The 21,912-nt window shown below is 45.8% G+C and overlaps 2 protein-coding genes across 3 annotated transcripts; one reads left to right on the top strand and one right to left on the bottom strand.

Moving 5' to 3' along the window:
- Positions 1–1,878: 1,878 nt before the first annotated feature.
- On the bottom strand, positions 1,879–18,720 carry dus2 (dihydrouridine synthase 2). Of its 2 annotated transcripts, XM_066713384.1 has the most exons (16): positions 18,600–18,720; positions 17,293–17,436; positions 15,453–15,498; positions 14,544–14,635; positions 13,658–13,701; positions 13,465–13,525; positions 12,172–12,219; positions 10,725–10,790; positions 9,953–10,023; positions 8,658–8,744; positions 8,261–8,429; positions 7,784–7,905; positions 7,130–7,273; positions 6,585–6,672; positions 3,284–3,357; positions 1,879–2,974 (listed from the first exon to the last, which is right to left on the bottom strand). In XM_066713384.1, the coding sequence occupies exons 2-16, from the start codon at positions 17,431–17,433 to the stop codon at positions 2,797–2,799; spliced, it is 1,431 nt and encodes a 476-aa protein (XP_066569481.1). In that variant the 5' UTR covers positions 17,434–17,436; positions 18,600–18,720; the 3' UTR covers positions 1,879–2,796. The 2 variants fall into 2 exon arrangements, with proteins under 2 accessions (XP_066569481.1, XP_066569482.1); XM_066713385.1 differs by lacking the exons at positions 13,465–13,525; positions 13,658–13,701.
- A 47-nt stretch (positions 18,721–18,767) lies between these two features.
- Positions 18,768–21,871, top strand: ddx28 (DEAD (Asp-Glu-Ala-Asp) box polypeptide 28). Its single transcript, XM_066713383.1, has one exon. The coding sequence runs from the start codon at positions 19,040–19,042 to the stop codon at positions 20,777–20,779; it is 1,740 nt and encodes a 579-aa protein (XP_066569480.1). The 5' UTR covers positions 18,768–19,039; the 3' UTR covers positions 20,780–21,871.
- Positions 21,872–21,912: the final 41 nt, after the last annotated feature.

Below are 21,912 nucleotides of genomic sequence, written 5' to 3'. Positions count from 1 at the left end.
TTGGCTCTGAAACGTAAAAGACAGCTTGGCTCAGTTTCTGCTCTGCCACATTAAAGAGTAACTGTTTTAAGATTATAGAAGTGAAAACCACTATTTCTAGAAGAAAAAAACATTTTATATATATATATATATATATATATATATATATATATATATAAATCTGGTGTGTGTGATTTTCTTTTACAAATATTAACAGGCAACTGGAAAAAAGTAGAATAATTGAGGCTTTAAAGTCAGTGAGGAAAGAACGGCTGCTGCAGTGCTGTACTCCATGCACTCACTTCACTTCACCAGCAGTACGGCACACTCACTAGCCCACTGCTGTCTGAAGCACCAAACTCAAGATCCTGCAACTGACACAACACACAAGACTCAAAAGACAGAAGTGCAACAGTCCTCTGCAGATCCCTCAAAAATAAAAAGACTAATAAGCACTTTTCTTTACTTGTCTTCTACAGCAGCTCTATTCTCATTTTGTTTACAATTCAGATTACCTTTGTCTTATCTCCTCTGATGACCTTTAAAAGAAGGAGATAAAGATTGCGATATCCGCAGATTGTGTAGGCGGTTGTAGATGTGGTTTGTGATATAATGTTCTCGTAAGAAATTGTATGAAAAAAAAAAATAATAATCCCCGCACAAGCACTGCTCCCATTTAAGTGCTCTTTCAAGGAGAAGTATACAATATATAAAGGACATTATATATAGGGGTACCGTAAATTATACTTAAATCAGTAAGAACTGTTGAGTTTCCCTTCCCCTTCTGATTCATTTGCACAGATCAATGTATCATATGAGTTGAAAACAGTCATCACTTAAAAGACCGCTAATGACTATCAATGCGTCCTTCGTCTGATATCTGATTCAATATTTTAAACATGATAACATGATTCACCCTGCTGCTGTGACCTGTCATCTAAGACGTGGCTTTCTTATCCAGTTAATTTTGCTTTCAAACATGACTTTTATAATAAATTATAAAAAGCCTCTTTCTCCGTTGCTGCTCAGTGCACCACAGCAGCTCATGGAAAGAGCAGGGCGTCGCAGGGTGAGAGCAGACAATAATACGGAAAGCTCCATGTCAAAGAAAAGTAAGTGTTTATTTGCAATTGTAAAACTTTTACAGCTCTTCACCCTACCCAAAGCTGAAGTAAAGACACATGGATATCTTACTGCTGAATGCCAACCTATTGTGAGTTTCCTTTTCAACTGCCAGTGTCAGACTGAGTCACACATACTCTCATTTCACAATGTTTTAATCTCGTCCATAGGAAGGCCTAGGAGTTCACCCCCAATATAGAAAGGGTGTCCCGCATTTGGGCCTAGCTGATCCACATGTCACTCACTGGGCAGCATTGTGTCCCACGGTATCCCGGTCCATCCAGAACGCACCGCCCTGGCACTTAAAGTTCAGGCATTCATATAAACACAGCACAAACACTGCAGGAGAAAATAACTATTGTGCCATTGGGATGAACGACAGAAAAAACAGAACTAGTATTGCCTCGGATCAATATAATGGGTTTTAATAATAATAAACTGTACAAATCTGGAGTTATAAATTACATAAACAGGACAGAGGCTTTGTAGTGAGGTGACTAGATGGTCTACTGGTTACAATTTGAGGCAGGGTCTCTGTACATTGCTGTGGATAAAAATGATTCCTAAATCACCGATTCTAATTACTCTGTGAATTTATAAAAACTCCTGGCGATTTGTCATCTGATAAATCAGTGAGGGATGTGTCTGCACTGCCACCTGGTGTTCACATGTAGAAATAAACTAATTCTAACCCTACCTAACTCTGGTAGTCTTATATCAGCAGCACTCCACACACAGCAATACAGAAAATCAGCAAGAGAGCGCGACATCCCTGGGTAAAGTCAACCAATCAATCCATTTTTATTTGGTATAGCACCCTTTGCAATGTTGTCAAAAAACGCTTCACTAATCAAAGCACCTACACAACATTGCGATCACATATAATCTCAAAATAAACCATCAGGTAGAGAAGAGAGGAAAACAAACTTCTATAGGATGATAGACTGTTAAGAGGTGAAAATAAATATCTGGTTTATTTATAATCATTAATAAAGTAGCTTCTTATAAGTAGTTCCCCACCAGTAAAGGTTTCCTTCTCCTTTTAAAAACACACGATGCAGATGAAACCTCAGGGACGATACTCTTTTAATGCTGAACATGCTGTTAAAAGACCTCAGTAGCTGTACGCTTGACAAAGCAGGCCCCTGACAGTACGGCTCATATCTTTAATAATGTAAAGGTCATGCACACCGTTCAGAAACTGAGAGTGTATAACGTTCCAGAGAGAGACCAGGAATAATGGCATTGTAGGCCACTGGATCTGACCCGCCCCGCCCAGTATAAACTCCCTTCTTTAAATACTACAACCCCAGTCTACCGTCCTTAGAAGAAAAAGTGTCAAATGTTTAATTTATCTAAAATAGAGAGTCTTTATTAAATCAGGAAGCGATCAGAAACCCAGCTGTGGATGAGAGGCTGCTGGAGTGGCAGGGGCAGCGAGAAAAGGGGAGGTCATCCCAGGTGTGTGTGACCTGGCGCCCCCACCCTGCAGACAGCCCACCGCCACAACAGCATTGAGTTTAATAATGGCAATTAAAAAAAATAAAAGTATAGAATCATGAAGAGGGTACAGAGCAGGACAGAGCGCCCCCTGCAGTCTGGCGTCCTGCATGAAGGTAGCAGCGAGAGTGAGGGGTGGTTGGGGTTCCTGTCCTGCAGTCCATTGGTTCAGCTCTCCCCGGGGGTGTCGGGGTGCTATGTTTCCCTGGTGGCATCTGCTGGATCGTTGCCACCATTGCACTCGCCCTCCTCCTCCCTCCTCCTCTTCTTGACCAAGCCGCTCTCCTGCTCCCCCAGCCGCCCCTCCGGCAGGCCCAGACTGCGCAGACACACAATGGCCGCTGCCTGCTCTGCCAGCTTCTTGGACTTGTCCCTGGAGAGGAGAGGGAGAGGGAGAGACAGTGCTTAGTGTTGGGGAGGAGAATAGACACTGCCCCTTTGTCTGATCTTCTGTATAAGTGTGAGTCAGCGTGTGTGTTGTGTTTGTGTGAGTGAATATATGTGTGTGTGTGTGTGTGTGTGTGTGTGTGAGAGAATATGTGGCATGTGAGTGATAGATTGTGCGAGTGTGAGTGTGTGTTTGTCTGAGAGTATGTATGTGAGTGAGAGAATGTGTGTGTGTGTGTGTGTGTGAGAGGAAGGGTGTATTGTGTGTGTGCATGTGCTTGTCCTGTAAACTCACCACACAGAAGATCTGTACTTCAATCCGGCCACGGTCACCGTGGAGCAGAAGAACCTGTCCAGGGGCCTCTGCACCTGCACACAGAGAGCCCACATCAGCACAACATCACACGTGCGGAGACAATTACAGAGAGGCAACAGTAGAGGTAATGAGGTCATCTATTGCTGTCATGGTCCTCAGTGCACCAAGTCCCCCCTTATTTTATTGATTTATTCATTAGCAGAATCCCTAACCCAGGGTGACTAAAAGATTTTACATTTTCAAAGCATTTGAAGTTCCGTAAATACAATCAATGCAATAAGCATACACCCTAGTACAAATGAACTAAAACTTAGGCATGAGTAGAAGATCAGTTACAGTTATAGTCTATTACAGTGGTTCCCAAACTGTGGGGTGCGCACCACTTGGGGGGCACAAGTCCCTTTATGGGGGGGGTGCAGTGAAATAACTGAATGTGTAAAAAGACGATACACAAGAAATCCACGAGGGGATCTGACAACTGTCGATTGCTGCGCCTCTGAAATCGCATTGGATAAACTGGTATCTTTTGCATCGACCTATCTCTGTGAAATGACTTTTTCTACACTTACACACATTAAACACACTATACTGTCGACTCACAGGAGAGGAAATATGGTCTCGGTTATTGGATTCTTCCATATCCAGTCCTGGCCAATCAGAAGAGAGGACTGTCAGGCAGTGTCTGTGAGCCGCTGATTGGTAGTTTCAGATCACAATACACAGCAGTTTATATGAGCTGATAATTACGGTAAAATAAATACATAAGAATATTACTTGCAGCTCCAAAATGTCACCGAGTGGGAAACGAGCTCGGCAGGACTCTCTGCTGCAATATTTTGGAAACGCATTAACAAAAAATACATTAAATGCGAAATAATGCAATGTGACAATTTTTGCAATTGCAAGAAGTTCCGAACTTTATTTTAAAATACTAATCTAACACAACAACTTTATTAAATAAATTCAGAAACATACCTGTGCGTTCAAGTTCCAGTGAAAACAAAATATCTAGCAATAGCTGTCTGTGTGTGTTTCCTTTTCTGTCATTGCTAGTTTCGCAGAAGGGTGTTTGGGTTTTAGGTGGGTTAACATACCAGCTGTAGATTTGTGGTATATTAATTGCACTGCACATATTAAACACTTAACAGTGTTTTAATTTACTTTGTTAAAGTATTTACAAGCAGAAATGAACTGAGAGGAAGCCATTGGTCGCGTTCTTGTAGCGCCGCAGATCTGCGCAGATCTGCAGAATTCCACCGATCTGTCATTGTCAGCCAATCACAGGCAAGAAATAACAAAACCCAGCTACATTACATTACATTACATTACAGCTACATAGGCTTTAAAATAAAATCAATTAATTTAAATTAAAATACAGCTACAGGCTTTAAAATAAAATCTATATTATTTTATTATTATTATTATTATTAACTACTGAATGTTAAATTCACTTGTCGATAGTGGCCATCTGTAACGAATAGTTGAATTTTGGACTATTCGGCCTCATCCTTAAAGGTGGGGTATGCAATCTTTTCCAGAAACATTTTTTGTTATACTGGTTGAAAGTCTCTTCACATCCTGATAGCAATCAATCATTTAAGTGATCTAAATGTAATATACACTCACCTAAAGGATTATTAGGAACACCATACTAATACTGTGTTTGACCCCCTTTCGCCTTCAGAACTGCCTTAATTCTACGTGGCATTGATTCAACAAGGTGCTGAAAGCATTCTTTAGAAATGTTGGCCCATATTGATAGGATAGCATCTTGCAGTTGATGGAGATTTGTGGGATGCACATCCAGGGCACGAAGCTCCCGTTCCACCACATCCCAAAGATGCTCTATTGGGTTGAGATCTGGTGACTGTGGGGGCCAGTTTAGTACAGTGAACTCATTGTCATGTTCAAGAAACCAATTTGAAATGATTCGACCTTTGTGACATGGTGCATGGTGGTCTTCTGCTGTTGTAGCCCATCCGCCTCAAGGTTGTACGTGTTGTGGCTTCACAAATGCTTTGCTGCATACCTCGGTTGTAACGAGTGGTTATTTCAGTCAAAGTTGCTCTTCTATCAGCTTGAATCAGTCGGCGCATTCTCCTCTGACCTCTAGCATCAACAAGGCATTTTCGCCCACAGGACTGCCGCATACTGGATGTTTTTCCCTTTTCACACCATTCTTTGTAAACCCTAGAAATGGAAAATCCCAGTAACTGAGCAGATTGTGAAATACTCAGACCGGCCCGTCTGGCACCAACAACCATGCCACGCTCAAAATTGCTTAAATCACCTTTCTTTCCCATTCAGACATTCAGTTTGGAGTTCAGGAGATTGTCTTGACCAGGACCACACCCCTAAATGCATTGAAGCAACTGCCATGTGATTGGTTGGTTAGATAATTTCATTAATGAGAAATTGAACAGGTGTTCCTAATAATCCTTTAGATGAGTGTATATCTTCTGTGGAAGGCACAGTACTAAAAAAGGGTCGACCAATCATTCGGTCCGAATGTAATGATAGGCTGTCCTTCCTGTCTGTCAATCTATATTTGCATACCGCCGCGCAACTTGTTCGCGCAGACAATCACACGTCATCAGCGCGGGAACCTTGACGCTGTGCAGAGCGAGCGCGAGAATGGAAAGCGAGCCGCAGCTACTATTTTTAAAAACATAATAACCGTAAATAAGATGTTTACGTTCGTTATTATTGTGATGTCTAACCTGTGAATGAAACAGGCGGTCATCTGTTGCGATCGATTCCACCCACACGTCTCTCCTCCTGGCGCTGAGACTCTGCTCTGTGTGTGTGTGCGCGTATGTGTGATAGAGGGGGCGTGGCTTTGGAGACGCTTTTATTAATATATATATATATATATATATATATATATATATATATATATATATATAAAATAACTAGTAACATTGTATAAAATGGAAAGAGAGCATTACTGTATCTTCTGTAATTATGTTGATTCAGGCTCATCCCTACTAGATTGAGTAAAAATAGGTTCATGCATAGAGAGATTCCAATGTAAATGGCCAAATAAAATTGTGAAAAGTGAAATGCAAACAAGTATATTCATCCTTGGTAAACATTAGGGCTTATAAAATGGTAATATAAATATGAACGTGTGGGACATATGGGAGGCACAAGGTGTGACCCAAATGTTTTTGGAGGGGTGCCACCCAGAAAGTTTGGGAACCACTGGTCTATTAGACTATGTAATATAGTCCAGAATGCCAGCCCACATTCCCAGTACAGCCCAGTCCCCCAGTCTCACCGTGTGGTACAGCGGCTGGGCCAGCTTCTCCCTGCGGCTCCACTCCAACAGGAACATCTTGGGTGTGATCTGGGGGGTGTAGTCTCTCCTGCAACACAACTGCAGCTTGTAGTCACCTCAGGCCAGGAGACCTTCACTTTCCACCACAACACCACCAGTCCATCACACAGACATTGCACTTTGACAGTCTCCCACTGGGTGGCACAGTTTAATTAGCTATTATAATGCCAATCCTATGTCTTTCCCAGTATTGTCATACACAGAGACACACACACACACTCACACATACAGACACACTGACATGCTGACACACACACTAAACCTGCAGTTTGGGGTTTCTGCCCAGAGCCCCTGGACACAGCACACAGGACACGTGTGAAGGGGACGCTGCTGTGTTTCACACTGAGCTGCTCAGTAGCTCAGCTAGTCAATGCAGCTGGCCCTGACCTTAGAGCGACTACAGTATCACCACACTTCTGTGATCAGTGGTACGGCCCGCCCGGTGCATTTCATAACAGCGATACTGATTAGAAGAGCTCTCTCACCTGTCAAACTTGATAGCCATTTTGATGACGTCAGTGTCGTCACAGAGGTCGTCAGGGTCCTGGCTCCTGGACTGGGTGGCTGAGCGCCTGGCCTCCATCCTGGCCTGGGTCTCCCTGCAGAACTGCCCCTGGCCGAACACATCACTGCACATAGGGGGCACAGCATCAGCACCCACCGCCGCCACACACGGCTCCTATTACTGTCCCATCCCATTTCTTCATTTATTTAGTCAATTATACATGTCTAGCCAGTAACAGGCTCTTCTTCACCAATCCAACTATTACATTCTTGTTGTACCCTTGTTTTAGTTAAATTGAATTTGTAATGATTGATGCCTTATACTTAACTGTATTTTTGCACTTTGTTTTGCACTTATGTTGTAAGTCGCCCTGGATAAGGGCGTCTGCCAAGAAATTAAAATAATAATAATAATAATAATAATAACACCATCCTGCTGAATTAGAATCAATCAGAATGTACAGTCAACTGCAATTCTGCAAAGCCACCAGCAGAGGGAAGCATTACCATTCCTTTCAAGAATAATGAAAAAATACATAAAAAGTAGCTCTGCGCTGACTGCAGAGATACTGCCCCTCCCTGCCCCTCTCCACCTGTCCCCCTTCCACCCCTTCCCTAGTGGGGGTGCAGTGTACCAGATTTCTGTGCAAGTCTGGGCGGCATGTAGCTGTCTGCCAAGTGGAGACTCCAGCCGGTCTCGCAGCATCTGGCACAGGCAGTACTTGGTGTTGGAGGCGTGGTTCTCATAGCGCACCGCCTGCACAGACACATGCAGACACAAAACAAACCCATCAGCATGATCAAGGCAGTGATCTAATAGAATAACACTACAGCAACTGGCCTTACTCTGCACATAGACCAGGCCATTCCTTAACAGCACTAAACTGAATAAAGATAAATTACTAAAAGTAAAATTACTCAGCTACATGTGACAAAATGAGGAGCAGGGAAATCGTGGGTAAAGAACCTCAGTAGGAGACAGAAAGGCTGATGGGACAGGGAGACTGGGAGGCCGTGCCATCACTATGCGGCTAAAGGACATTCACCCAGGCCTCTCACACGTCTGTCAGTAGAGAGCGTGGGTGACTGGAGTGACCGAAGGCAGCACTCACGTATTGGAGGTACTGCTCCATGACCTGCTCCAGGGGCAGGGCACCCTCCTGCCGGAAGATGGAGGGGTTCCACATGGCAGCGCGTGCCAGCATGACCGAGGAGGTGCCCGTGGCTGTGCAGAACGCCGTGATGTCAGCGTGAGTCTTCACACAGTCTAGAGAGCCGCCGCTACAAAAACACATGCAGACACAGACAACACGTTTTACAGCAGCAGCCAAACTCACATCGCAGCTGTCAGGAGCAGGTACCAGCCCTGTTGTGCAGTGACAACAAAACATCTCAGGGTGACATTCACAGGGCCGGCAAAGTTCCTTGGGCCAGAGGCTGGGTAGGTGAGGGGTAGAATGGAGTGAGTGATGGGGTGAGGTGGGGTGGGCAGTGTGTCTGCAGACTCACTTGGAGATGACAGGGATGGTCAGCGCCTCGGACACAGCCCTGATGACGTCGCAGTGGACAGGGTGCTGCGGCCTCTCCTCCTTCCTCCTGCCAGGAGAGAGAGTCGTGAGAGACACAGGCATCCCACCTACTGCAGGACAGAGCAGGAACACAGACCCCCTCACACCCCTCTCTGCACACTGGCACCATGGGGGCCTCTGGAACAGCTCACCAGCACATGTGCACACAGGAGCTGCAGGAGGGGCGGCCCCCGCAGAGCGCACCGCTTAGGATTCATTAAGGGCTCGGCTGATGAGAAGGGACGCAGTCAGGGGTCTGGTTTTCATTTCTCACAAACGCAAGGCAGCTGCCACACCAGGCATCACGAGTCCATTTATTCCCCTGAAGCTCTCTGATCAAACACCTCGAGTCACCCTCCCCTCAGCCAATGAAGTAATGAGCTCTCGCTCTCCTCGGTTTCTCAGTCCTGTTGCTGGCAGTCCAGCGGGACCTCGTCGACCGCCAGCTCCATCAGCCTCCTCTCTCTCGCTCAATTGGGAGCGGGCAGGGAAACACTGTGGAGAGCATGAGCATCACACAGCTCTCAGCTCAGCTCTTAACTGCACCCAGCCCTGCCATGATTAAATAAGCACCTAGTACCCCTCAAAAACAAGAGCGGGTGACGATAAAACAGTCTGAATGTCTGAAGAGGGCATTTGTGGCCATTTCATGAGTATCTGGCACTAGAATTATACAAAATAAGCAGTGAACCTAATCAATTATCAGGTACTAGAATAAAACAACATTTTCAAATTCGTTTTCAAAGTTATTACATGTTACAGGAGAAATTACAAAGCCTGAAAGAGGACATTGGGCAATGGAAATACAAATACAACTTGTATTTTCTTTACAATAAATAAAACCTAGACATATTAAATATCACTCAATAGATGGCCTTGTTACAAAAAGTTCAAGCAAGAATAGAAATATGATGATTTTAGAGTTGCAATTATTTTATGTAGCCTGTCGAATGTCATTGTCAGAAACATTGCACCGAGCAGGAGCATGGGGGGCAGCCCCAGAGCGTCATTCTGCAGCTGTTGCTGTTAAGTTGCCGGCTCTCGGAACCAATGTCATGCACACATAAGATGGTCTCTGTCCTCATTGACCCCCCTCCCTAATTATTTTCAGCAAATTTACGTTTATCTCAGGAATGGTCCAAACGATTGCTTAAATGTCAGAATTCCGCCAAAAATCTGAAAACTCTCATGTCTGAAGAACAATGGAGAGGAGAGAGGGGAGGGGAGCACTTTTACCTGCCGTGCACTGCGATGGCCGCCACGCCCGTCTTCTCTATCCTCCGTGCCAGGCTCAACGTGTCGGCCAACTGGAGACAGAACGGGGTCAAAGGTCACCAAACACACAGTAATTTATTAAATGTTTTGGTGGAATCAGGAAAAAAACTATTCTTATTATAATTATCAGCAGCAGCAGCTGAACACCCCCCCGCCCCCCAACAGTCTCCTGAAGTGACACAACTGCACACAGCTCCCCTCAATGTAAAGATGAATGCACACTCATCCTGCGAGGCGCACCAGAGGAATGGCCGACACAATAACCAGAGTAACGAGAGAGTAATTGGTATCCTGAAGTGAGACGGCCGAGACAGATGATAAAAGGGTTACATATTCTGCCATAGGTTTAACTGCCCTTATTTATTGCTCCAATTCCTTTACAAACGACCCTCGGGGAAAGACTGACTCTCAGCAGAGGAAGACAAATATTACAGGGATTTGTGCCTGGGCTGTTATCGTCGCTCTGTTCGACTGCGTGACTCGCTTGTGTTTTAAATTGTGCCAGGGATGCAAATGGCTTCATTAGAAGTTTATCTTGGCTGGGGCGCATTCATCCATCTGCAGACGGTCAGACATGCAGAGCTGGGGGGGCTATGTCTCGGCTCAGAGGACCACAGGGCCTCGACATGCTGGGCAGAGCACAGTTTACAAAAATAGCCCAGTAACAGGAGTGACTGTTCAGAGAGCAGCGCCCCATCCTCTTCTCCCAACCCCCCTCAGGATGGGCACTCACCGAGGACAGGATGCGGATCTTGCAGGTGACAGGTTTGGACACGCCTCTGACCAGCGTGCTCAGGATCTGAGGGGAGGAAAACAAATACGTTGATGTTTAGAGAGGATTTTCTACATTACTACTACAGGAGTGATTGAGCTACATTTTGTATTAAAATTAAATTAGGGTTATACTTTGGTCTGGGTTAGGGTTCGAGTCTTTTGCAAAGGCTGGGGTTCCTTTTCTACTGAGGGTTGGGGTTCAGGCTGCTGTTTGGCCTTCAAATGGGGATACTGATGTAATCCAGTGGGTTACAGTGAAATCTCTATCCTATCGCACTCAAATGCAGGTTAGCATAAAGCTTCTGAAAAATATTGAGATGTTAGGTTAATTATCTGGCATTTAAAAAATGTGGACAGAAAAATAATCAATGGTAACTTTAATTTACAGACACAAATAAAGGTAGACATGGCCGGCCTGCTATAGTCAACAATTTCTGAGAATGTCGCTGAGGCTGCTGAAAGCCTGAGCCCTGAGGCCTACAGACAGGGTGCGTCAGAAAGAGGACAGGCCAGCTCTGCTCAAACTGACTGTGCCGCAGATTCCCAGCAGACATGCTTGTGCAACGACACCTGAAGCTCTTTTCTTGGTTTACAGACACCTGCTCCACTATCCTGACCCAGGCTGTGTACAGAATATTAAACTTGTCATGTCAGTTTGCTGTGTAATGTCAGATGCATGTCAGCTCTGCTGGGTGATAAACTGAATCTCACTGGGGCTTCTGAGAAGAATATTTCCAGCATCTGATGCTCCGAGGAGGCCCTCTACACAGCACTGACACAACTGAGACAAACACACAGAGTGTCAGGTCAGGTTTGTTCACTGTTTGTTCGATTTTCTCCAACTTGGGGGGGGGGGGGGAGGGAAAAGAAAAACTCTATGAATAACATCTGATGAGAAAGGCGTGTCCGGGTTTCTGTCTCTGAAGCTTTTCCCGCTACAGTGTGATTACAGCAATAAGAAAAGCACAACACGCCAACCGATCTAACCTCCAACGCAATTAGACTTCTAATTCTATACCCCTGGGTAAAGAATCATGCCTCTTTATCCTGTTAGGCTGTGAGTGAGTATTTACTGGGTGGATGCTGTTTCTCACTGTTTCGTCTGAGATCAAGTTTGTAAATAATTACATTTACCAGCAGCGCTGACGAACTGCTGGAAAGGAGAAAGACAAGTCATTTGTACATCTGAGGCACCCTAAGCGTTGCCATCAGGGAGGGCTGCTGCCATCCACAGTAGCCAAGAAGCTCCCACCACCTCTTCCTCACCTTCAAAACCCACTTTCAGTTTAAACTGCTATAAAGTAGTCTCCAAGTCACTCCAGGATGACGGACGTCACAAACCTACACTGATCAGACCCAATAAAGTAATTTCTTTATTAAACAAATAACTGTGCTGTGCTACTTACGGCCTCAATCTTGTCTGGGTCCGAGAGGAGAGCCGCCCCCATGCCGCCCTGCAGGAAACATTTTTTTTTTTTTCAGTTAACTGTATATCATATATATTTAAGAGCGTCAGTGAGGGTGCAGTGTACAGTCAGAATAACAGCCAGCACACAGATCACACAGGGCCAGGGGTCACTGGACTGGACAGCCCCACCAGGCCCCCCACACCTCATCACAGCAGCGCAGACCAGCTCTCACACAGCCAGACAGGCCCGCACTCCCGCGGACATAAACATGCTTTTACACAATGCTGAAAACATCGGAGAGGAACCAGGCATGGTACCAGGGGCTGGAGGGGAAGCCCTGGCCAGTAAAGGCTTTACCAAGAAAATCCTCTTTGCTCAAGAAAAGCTTGCTAAACAATTAGGAGAAAAGCCAGCCAGCTTTATTAATAGCCTGAGTGAAAGGGAATAAATGATTGTTGTCATTGCAAATCCTGCAACCTGAGCAAAGACAGACCTCCCGCTTACAGCACAGGTCCTCTTCACGAGAAAGGCGCTGAATGGAATCGATTTTTGCCAGAGTCACACATTAATGTGGGAGACCATAAAGAGCACAATCCCTGCTCAAGAGCAGCCCAGACACACACACGCCCCTCACACAGCAGGGTCAGACGCTGTGTGGTTCAATCCCAACAGCCGCTTTTGTTTTTGCTGGACTAGAAGTGGGATGTTTAATTGAAAGCTGAAACGAAAAGCAGCCTGGGGACTTTAAACAGAGCCACAGAGTTGTATGACAACGCCTGCTGGCTTCAATAATGAGGAAATCTTAGGGGGAGGAAAGCACACTGTCAATATTGTCAGTAGCAAAGCAGATGGAACAGGGGCAGTGGCCGGTGTGGGACAGTCACTGGGGCACTCTGGGTGTTTGAACAGCACACAGTGGTCCTTATCGTGTGCAAATTTACCTTACAGTCTCTGTGCTCTCTTGCTTTGTGTTTACCTGCTCAAATATTTATAAAGATAATGAGAAAAGCACACACATTTATTTTCAGGCTCAACACATTTGGGTGCTTGAACAGGGAAAGCCTGCATGAAAGGACGCCAGACTGCAGAGGAAATTAAAAAAATAAAATTACATAAAATAAATAAAACTGTGAAGGTAAATTAGGCAAATGCACAGCTAAGATATACATGTATTCTACAGAGAGAGACACTTCGCACACTCCCTGTCAGAGCTGACTAGACCAATTGAAGGGGAGCAACAGAGAGCAAGACAGTGTTGTACCCTTGTGCTCTGGGCTTTGTGCTGCTCACCTTGGTAGAGTACTCCTTGGGACAGCCCATGTTCACATCGATGGCAGCGACATCATTTTCACTATTTTATAAACAACAGAGATACGAATAGAATTGAAATATGTATATAAATAATTGTACTATTGATCTGATAATTACTATTTTCTCATATTAATTAACTGGCTGAAGATAGCGAGCAGGAGAGAGGACTCACATGAGCCGGGCCACGCTCAGTGCTCTCTGGGGGTCCGCGGTTCCCTGCAAGACACACACACACACTTTCAGTCACACAAACACTGTCGGAGAGAAGAGAGACAAACACAGTGTCAGACGCACACGAGCACACACCACACACAGACAAACACACATACTGTCAGACACAGACACTGTCAAAGAGACAGATACAGTGTCAGAATTGTAGGTCTTGTAGGTTGCAATTGATGAAGTATCAATAGTAATAATCAGCAGCATTAGCACAGATAGTCAGACAGCTGACTGAGACAGACAGTGAGTGCCGTGATTGGCAGGGAGAGTAGAGCTGCTCTGATCGACGCCCATTTAAAATGACATCAAGGGCTTAGAAACGCTCAAGATGATTGGCTGAGGAGCTATAGCACTGCAATCGGCCGGCTGTTACCATCACCTTGACAACCAGATGATGCTTTAGTCAATTCTATTTAAAGAATATCCTGCTATATGAGAGTGAGTTAGTGTGTGTGTGTGTGTGTGTGTGTGGAGGAAGAGGTTATTAGAACAACATATTCCCCAATTCTCTCTAAAACATCTGAGCACTCCTACTTTCTGTTGCTCCACTTGAGTCCCTGGAAGCTCAAGGTTGGGCTCTGAGTCACCTGCAAGTTAACCCACCATGTCTGAAGGACTCAGTTTATTGCAGGGCAAAAGCACAGTGCTGACCCCGAGAGGCCAGAACACAAATGCCAACCCATCAGGGTGTTTCTAACATCCTGTATAACCAGACCCAGCAGGGAAGCACTCATACACACACACACATTTACTCACTCACACACAGTGGGAAGAGTTTGAAATACTGACTGACTGCTCTGCCAGCTGTGCGGAGGGGCATTTGGTTTGTTTCTTACCATCTGGAAGACAACGCGCTCCTTCTCCTGCTGGCAGGTCCTGAACACCACCCTTTCATCCGGGGCCACAAAGTCCACTGTGTCCAGCACCTCTGTGAGCAGAGAGACAGTCAGCGCCAGCCCCTCTGCCCGGACACTGCCCACCCACAGGCCTGGGCCCACTGCAGTTTTACATCTTGGTATTGGAGGCAACCATTAGGCCTCAGATTACCAAGTGTTATTTTCTCCAAACTGGATTTGAGGTGTTTTTCTCTCCTCTGTGCCTGATGATTCTGTCATCACTGCGCTGGCCTCCATCATCTGGCACCTTCTCTGTCTGTCTGTACCTCTGTGTGTGTGTGTGTCTGTCTGTCTGTACCTCTGTGCATGTCTGTTTGTGGAATCTGTTCGCAAAGAGCATTATACTACACTAAATCCTACTTGCATTTAAATGATTATTCACACTAGGCCTTTTGGCATGGAAAAGGGCTGTGTGTTAGATGGACTGATGTCTCCCCGGCTACAGAGCTGCCGCTGATAATGAAGCAACCACAACAAAGCCAGGCGAGACAAATAAATGTTGTAATGAATAAAGCAGCATGGATAGACATTTCAAGCATTCAAATAATTAGAGCAATATTTCAAAAGCGGACTCAGTAGGATTCGAATCAAACCAAATTATAGCTCGCAGCACAAGAATGACACATTGCAGGTCTGTGGATGCTGAATAATGTGTGTTGTGGGGAGCTGGGTTTAAAGACACTGTTTGTGTTTCATTGTTGGGGGGCGGTGGGGGTGTGACAGCACCTAGATGAATAACAGAGAAACACGCTGTGCGGTGCCTTCCTGGCCTCTGTTGCAGTGATGGGTACTAGCTTATCCTGGGCCCTGGAGGAAGAAGACAGGAGTGGGATGGGGGGTTGTACGCACCATTCACTACCCTCCGGCATTGCAGCATCTTCATATCAATCAGCTCCTGAGGGGGGAGAAGCAGACACCGCGATGAGCCACTGGAGACTTGGCTGTCTGAGGAGATGCACATAGCCAGCATTCACACGTTGAGGGGGCAGGGCCCACTGACAGCACAGCGGCAGGGGGAGGTTGTGTCGCATAATGTGATGCATGTCCTACACTGCAATGTACTGCTCTGTCAGTAACACCTGGACAAGGGTGTCTGCTAAGAAATAAATAATAATAATAATAATAATAATAATAATAATAATAACACACTCACATCAGCGCCAACACAAAGGACAAACACCTCGATCACAACCAAACCTGCTGCCATGTGCAAAAAAGATGTTTAACACCTAACAACAATGACAACAACAAAAATGAGAGAAGACAGAGAACAGAGAGACATGAGGAAAAAAAAAAAAAAGAGTCCAGGTTTACTCATACACTTTTATAAAACTGAACCAGTGTGAACAGGACGTGTGTCTACAGAGCTGGCCTGCAGTCTCCGCAGATAAACCCCTCACTCAGAGCAGCTGTCTGGCTCTCACATACAGGAATGCCGGGCCTCTGGATCTGCTCTATCCATGTCTCTCAGTCATGTCTCTCAGTCAGAGTGAAGCAGGGGGCTGCGTCTGTGTTTCAATGTTGTCCTACTTGCTGTTCTGCTGTGACGACTAACCTCCTTCACACTCAGACATCCTGCTCCTCCCATTGCCATTTCAGCAGCAATTAGCTTCCCGAAAAAAACTCAGACCACAACAAGGTAATGGGTTCAGCTGTATTGAGCTCTTCTAATAACAAGGAGAACATGAAAAAGGACTCGCTAATGGCTTTTTAATGTCACTGTAACAATAATGTCAGTCAATCAGCACCATCCTCACTGTACGTGGAAATTAAAGAGCTCAGGCTCTCTGGATTTAAGGACTCGATCTCAGAAAACATACAGCTGGAAAAACAAACATATTGTTTTATTATGATTTTTAGCCTGGAAGTCTAAGACTAGGTTCAGATATTATATACCTGACACAAATTCATAAGGACAAGCACACACTCAGGATCATCACAATTAAGGAAATGCCAGTAAAAACAACAACAATACAAACAGGAACGCAGCAGCTCTGCATCCAATATCAAGACAGAAGCATTCCTTGTGCTTCTGCTCTGCCAGATAATGGAAAGGCTGCTTTCAGGCCTGCAGGAACTGTGCTAGATCAGTGGTCATAGCCTCAGCCAACCACAGCCTCCCTTAAGATGTCACTTGCAAAACACGACATTACAATATATTAAGAGAAAAAAGCAACCCCCTATCTGGCCTCAGTTTAGGAGAGAGCGACATAGCACAGGCTGAACAATTAGGACCACACGTGCCCACTATCACGTCTCCAAGATAAAACACTGAGATGTGTTTGTAGATCAACACCCCTAAACCCTCTCAAGGATGAAGCCGCGCAGAGAGGCTTTCTAATTACTGTGGTAATGGAGTTTACTGATAAGACTCCAGCGCTGTGAGGAGAGGCCATTATTTTCCGTCTTCTCTCCTCTCTCCCCTGTCCATGGTGAAACTCAGACATCATGACTCCTAACCTGCTGCTGGGAGCCCCACACAACCCACGACATGCACAACACAAATTAATAAGTAATTCTACGCAAGTGAAACAATGTTTCAAAATCAGTTAGGTTTCTACCACCAGAAACACAGCACTGCCAGTTCCTGGTAATAAGACACAAACACACATGAACAAATAAAACAAAAAGAAGCACAATCCTGTTATACCAGGCATCCTCTCCTGCCCCACCCCACATCCCCTCTCACCTCACAGTAGACGAGGTCAGCTCCATAGTCCAGTGCCAGCAGTCTCATGGGCAGCGTGCCCACCCGCACCATGGGTGCCAAAATGGTCTTATTGCGGAAGCACAGCCTGCCCACAGCCCCACGCATTGTGTCCTCCTTCATCACCTGTACCAATGACAAGCAGGACAACACTCAGCACACAGCACTCCAGTGTGCAATGCATTGTCTAGGTGTACCACAGTTCTGGCAAGGAGTATTTCTTTCTTTTATGTTTTATCATGTGCGTCTTCTCCAAAATTCAGTGGCACACATAAAATGTAAAAAAAATGACAACAGTAAGTTTAATAAGGGGAGGTAACCTACTGATGTAATACAATGGTGTATATGGTAAGGTCTCCCCTATTGACACTGCAGTGCAGTACCACACTTCAGTATAAACATTCTTCATTCTTAAAAACTTAATGTAGGTGCTAAATAATTCCCGTATCTGTATCAACTGAAGAATTGGATGTTTTGAAAATATTATGGACAAATACATTGAATTTTCCAAAGTTAAACAAAATTGGCCCAGATACCTAAAGAGATAAGGAGGTACACCAGCTATGTAGTCCCGCAAAAGGAATTTGGTGATGTGAACTATATAGTGTACTGTTCATGTTTACTTCCAATAAGTGTGTATGTAGTCGTCGTTTATCAAATTCCACACACTGCAAACAAATCTCTCTTAAGATTATCTGAATATACTAAAAGACTAAATAATAATAATATTTAAATTAACCACAACAACAGTAATAATAATGTAATTTATTATTATTCCATCCTGTTTAGTAAGTCCAGTAAAAGACGACTGAATTCAATGGACTGCGACTGAATGTACACGATGTTATTGAAGCCAGTGTGGTGATTAAAATAACAGCAATACATAATAATCATAACTATGAACAAAACAAGAGAAACTACACAGCCTTTTCCAATGGCAGGCGGCGCGATGCGAGGTATATTGTCCAGCACTGCAAACCTCTGTGACTAAGACTGTATTTGAAAAACTAACGCCTTTTCTGTCAGTGTCCCTGTGGTGAGGGCATTGAAGATTTACATTTTAAACAGACTGTCTTTTCGCTATTGCTTATTCATGTTTTATTTCTATTTACTTCATACCTAAACATGCTGCGTTCAAATCCGAGCAGTCACGAATTCTCCCGGACATGACTTACGATGGGAACTGGCTACACTTAATACAAAAATATAAGTGATATAGATTCAGTTGCTCATTTGCTGTGAATTAAGACCTAATGCGGAGACCTGTCTTGGAGAATACGGGATCTTACCGAGAGTTACACCGTGACAGGTTTCATAATATCCGCACACCGGCACACTGCACACTGCACAGCAGACTTCAGCTGGTGGAAACGAACACGTGGGCCCCCTCAAAACGCCCTTCCTGTGCGACGCACGGCTATCTACGTCATCAGACTGCGACGTGGTGATATTTACTTGCAGGGCACGGTACATGTGGGTTATTGAGGCTCTGTGAAGGGAGCAAGATTGAAAGAGAAAGGTTGGATGGGTCTGAAGTGATGCTGCTTCTGTGTTTCCCGCTGAATGCATATATAGGAATAGAACGTATTTTTGCTGATAACTGTCTACTGCTGAGGTTATTTTCTTTACTGTAAGTGCGTAGAAAACGTGCCCCATATTCGGTCAAACACTGGACTCCTGAAGGTGCCTCTTATTTCCTAATAACGAATATATACTGTATCTGTTCAAAATGTACTGTCTGGGCTTCAGGCGTAGTTTCTTGTCCTCTCTGAAACTTCTCACAAAGACAGACTCGTTCTCAGTGCCGAGTTACACCCGAAGTCCCGTCTCGGGTCTGGATGGCGGTCAGCGTGGCGTCCCGGCCAGCTGTGCGTGCGGAATGTCAACCGTGTCCGACAGCGGCAACCAGGAAGTGGTTATTCGGATACCCCGACAGATGCAAGAGCGCATGGACAATCTGAAGCAGGTGAAACGGAAAAAGTTTCAGAGAGTCATCACGTCCAGGCCAGGCAAGATGCTCATTACGAGCAAACGACCCCAGCTTAACCAGCCTGCTAGCTTTATCCTGGGGAAGTTCGACCCGCTTGTTCTGGCTTCAAAAGGGTGGAAGCATAACAAATCGTTTGGGGACTATTTCACTATCCACAACACGCAGGACACTCCCCCGTTTGTCACCGATGGCCAGAGAGATGAGAAGGAGAAAGGAGGCAGCAAAACTGTAACTTTTAAATCTCTGCACTTGTCCCCCGAGATAGTGGAAGCCCTGCAGGCGTGTGGCATTGAGCACCCCACCACTGTGCAGCTGCAGACCATTCCCAGGCTGCTGCGTGGACACAACTTGCTGTGTGCTGCTGAGACGGGGTGTGGTAAGACTCTGAGCTACCTGCTGCCCGTCGTCCAATTACTGAGAGGAGAGACGGAGGGGGTACTGGGTGGGCAGACACGCTGTTTGGTGCTGGTGCCATCCAGGGAGCTGGCAGAGCAGGTGTCCGGTGTGGCGCGCTCCCTATGCTCACGCCTTGGGCTGAGCGTGCGGGTGGTGGGTGGGGGTAGGGGTGTGGGCAGGATTAAGCAGGCCTTCTCCCACGGGCCTCCCAACGTGCTGGTTGCCACGCCTGGGGCTCTTTACAAGGCTCTGCGGCGGCGCTGTGTAGATCTGGGTGATCTGAGCTTCCTGGTGCTGGATGAGGCGGACACCCTGCTGGACCAGAGCTTTGCTGGGCTGGTGGAGAGCATCCTTCAGCGGGTGCAGGTGGCCTCCAGCCCAGCCCAGACTCGGGGCCCAATCCGCAGAGCCCAGCTGGTTCTAATTGGAGCCACATTCCCCAGCGGTGTGGGTGAGCTCCTGTCACAGGTGACGGACCTGGGCAGTATTGTCACGGTGACGAGCCGTGGGCTACACTGCCTGATGCCGCACGTGAGGCAGACCTTTGTAAAGGTGAGGGGTGCTGACAAGCTGGCAGAGCTTCTGCAGGCCCTGCAGGGAGAGGCGGCAGCACAGCCTGGGGGTGGGGTGCTGGTGTTCTGTAACAGTGCTGCCACCGTCAACTGGCTAGGCTTTGCGTTGGAGGAGCAGGGTGTGCGGCATGTGCGGCTGGAGGGCCAGATGCCAGCTGCCATGAGGGCTGGCATCTTCAGCTCCTTCCAGAGTGGTCGGGTGGACGTGCTGCTCTGCACTGACATCGCCTCACGCGGCCTGGACACACAGAGGGTGCGTCTGGTGGTCAATTACGACTTTCCGCACTCACACACGGACTACCTGCATAGGGCAGGAAGGGTAGGCCGTGCTGGGGCCAGAGGCGCAACAGCAGGCGGGGGGACTGTGCTGAACTTCGTCACACACCCCTGGGACGTGGAGCTGGTCCAGAAGATTGAGATGGCAGCACGCAGGAGGACAGCTCTGCCTGGGATGGAGTCTGCCATTCACACTCCTCCCCTCAAAACAGACCCTAAAAGTAACCAGGAATAACATTGATGTGTGTGTTTTGTTTAGCATTCTTCTATAAATTAATTACTCTAGTAATAAGATGATTTATATTTTAATGTATTTTAATAAACTTGAGTATTTCCAGTAAATCTTTAGGTACTAATCGCTCTGTGAGTCAGTCTGCTCAGTGTGTATAGGGACTATCCTTAGACTCCAGTGCAACAGCTGTGCAGTCATGCCTGTTACAAAGTCTGAGCGTAGCTTGATCCCTACTCTCTCTCAACACATGCACTTGCTCTCTTCATAACACACATTGTTAAATCCTTGAGTTGTGTCCCCTGACTGCTATGCTCCTTCTATGCAGATAATCAATACCAATTGAGAGCTATTAGATGGACACAAACAACCAGACTGCAAAGCTTAGAGATGGGTCCCTGTTGAAATCACTTCCTAGCCAAAAAAAAAACAGCTACTTTCGAGCACATTTCCAACAATTAGAGACGTCAATATGTGCTAACAATGTGCTTACAAAGTACCCTCATGTTTTACAGCATAATAAAGTGCACAGGGACAGCAGTCAAATCTTCAGTCTTTACTAAATGGTTTTAACTCATGTATTTTGGCTCTTCTATGGTATACCTGATGTAAACGGATAAAAGCTGATCTCAGCTGAGTCATTCAGCTCTGTGCTGCTTGAGCGAGACTGCACTGAACATTGTGTATAAGTGCACTAAACAAACATGATTTGGAACTGCTCTTGATTATACACTAATGTTGTTTAAAATGGTATTTATCACCCAGACAGCATTCACTGGTGATGTGGAGCGTGTTGGGCCTGGTTTATTTCTCCATGATTTAAGTGCATGTGCAGGGGTGGACTGGGACCAAAAAACAGCCATGGACTTTTACCCAGGGGGGCAATGGTTGGTGAAGTCTGGGTCCCAATAATGTGCGGTTCAGGGGAGGGGGGGTTGCCAAAGTGTTGTTCTGGGTGCCGATGAAGTGCAGTCCAGGGTCATTTTTGAATTTTTTGTGCATTAAATGCTATGCGGTGGTGACCTGGATAATCAGCTTAGAAGGATTAATGGGGTAAGAACTAAACAAATAATAATAAAAGTAAAATTCCTCAGTGTATTTCAAGACTTGCTCTGTGTCTCGGTGCAGCCAGTTGTTAT

Source organism: Amia ocellicauda, chromosome 9 (assembly GCF_036373705.1).
Source record: "Amia ocellicauda isolate fAmiCal2 chromosome 9, fAmiCal2.hap1, whole genome shotgun sequence".
NCBI lineage: Eukaryota > Metazoa > Chordata > Actinopteri > Amiiformes > Amiidae > Amia > Amia ocellicauda.
Note: the sequence above shows the minus strand (reverse complement) of the source record. Positions and strands in the feature narration are given on the sequence as shown.

What these genes read in the sequence shown, in the direction of transcription:
- ddx28 (XM_066713383.1), top strand. Translation starts at nt 19,040, where the DNA reads ATGTACTGTCTGGGCTTCAGGCGTAGTTTCTTGTCCTCTCTGAAACTT.
- dus2 (XM_066713384.1), bottom strand. Translation starts at nt 17,433, where the DNA reads ATGAAGGAGGACACAATGCGTGGGGCTGTGGGCAGGCTGTGCTTCCGC. An exon ending in CCAAGGAGTACTCTACCAAG is followed by an intron (nt 12,220 to 13,464) that starts GTGAGCAGCACA and finishes TGTTTCCTGCAG; the next exon opens with GGCGGCATGGGGGCGGCTCT. An exon ending in ACCCAGACAAGATTGAGGCC is followed by an intron (nt 10,791 to 12,171) that starts GTAAGTAGCACA and finishes TCCTCCCCTCAG; the next exon opens with ATCCTGAGCACGCTGGTCAG.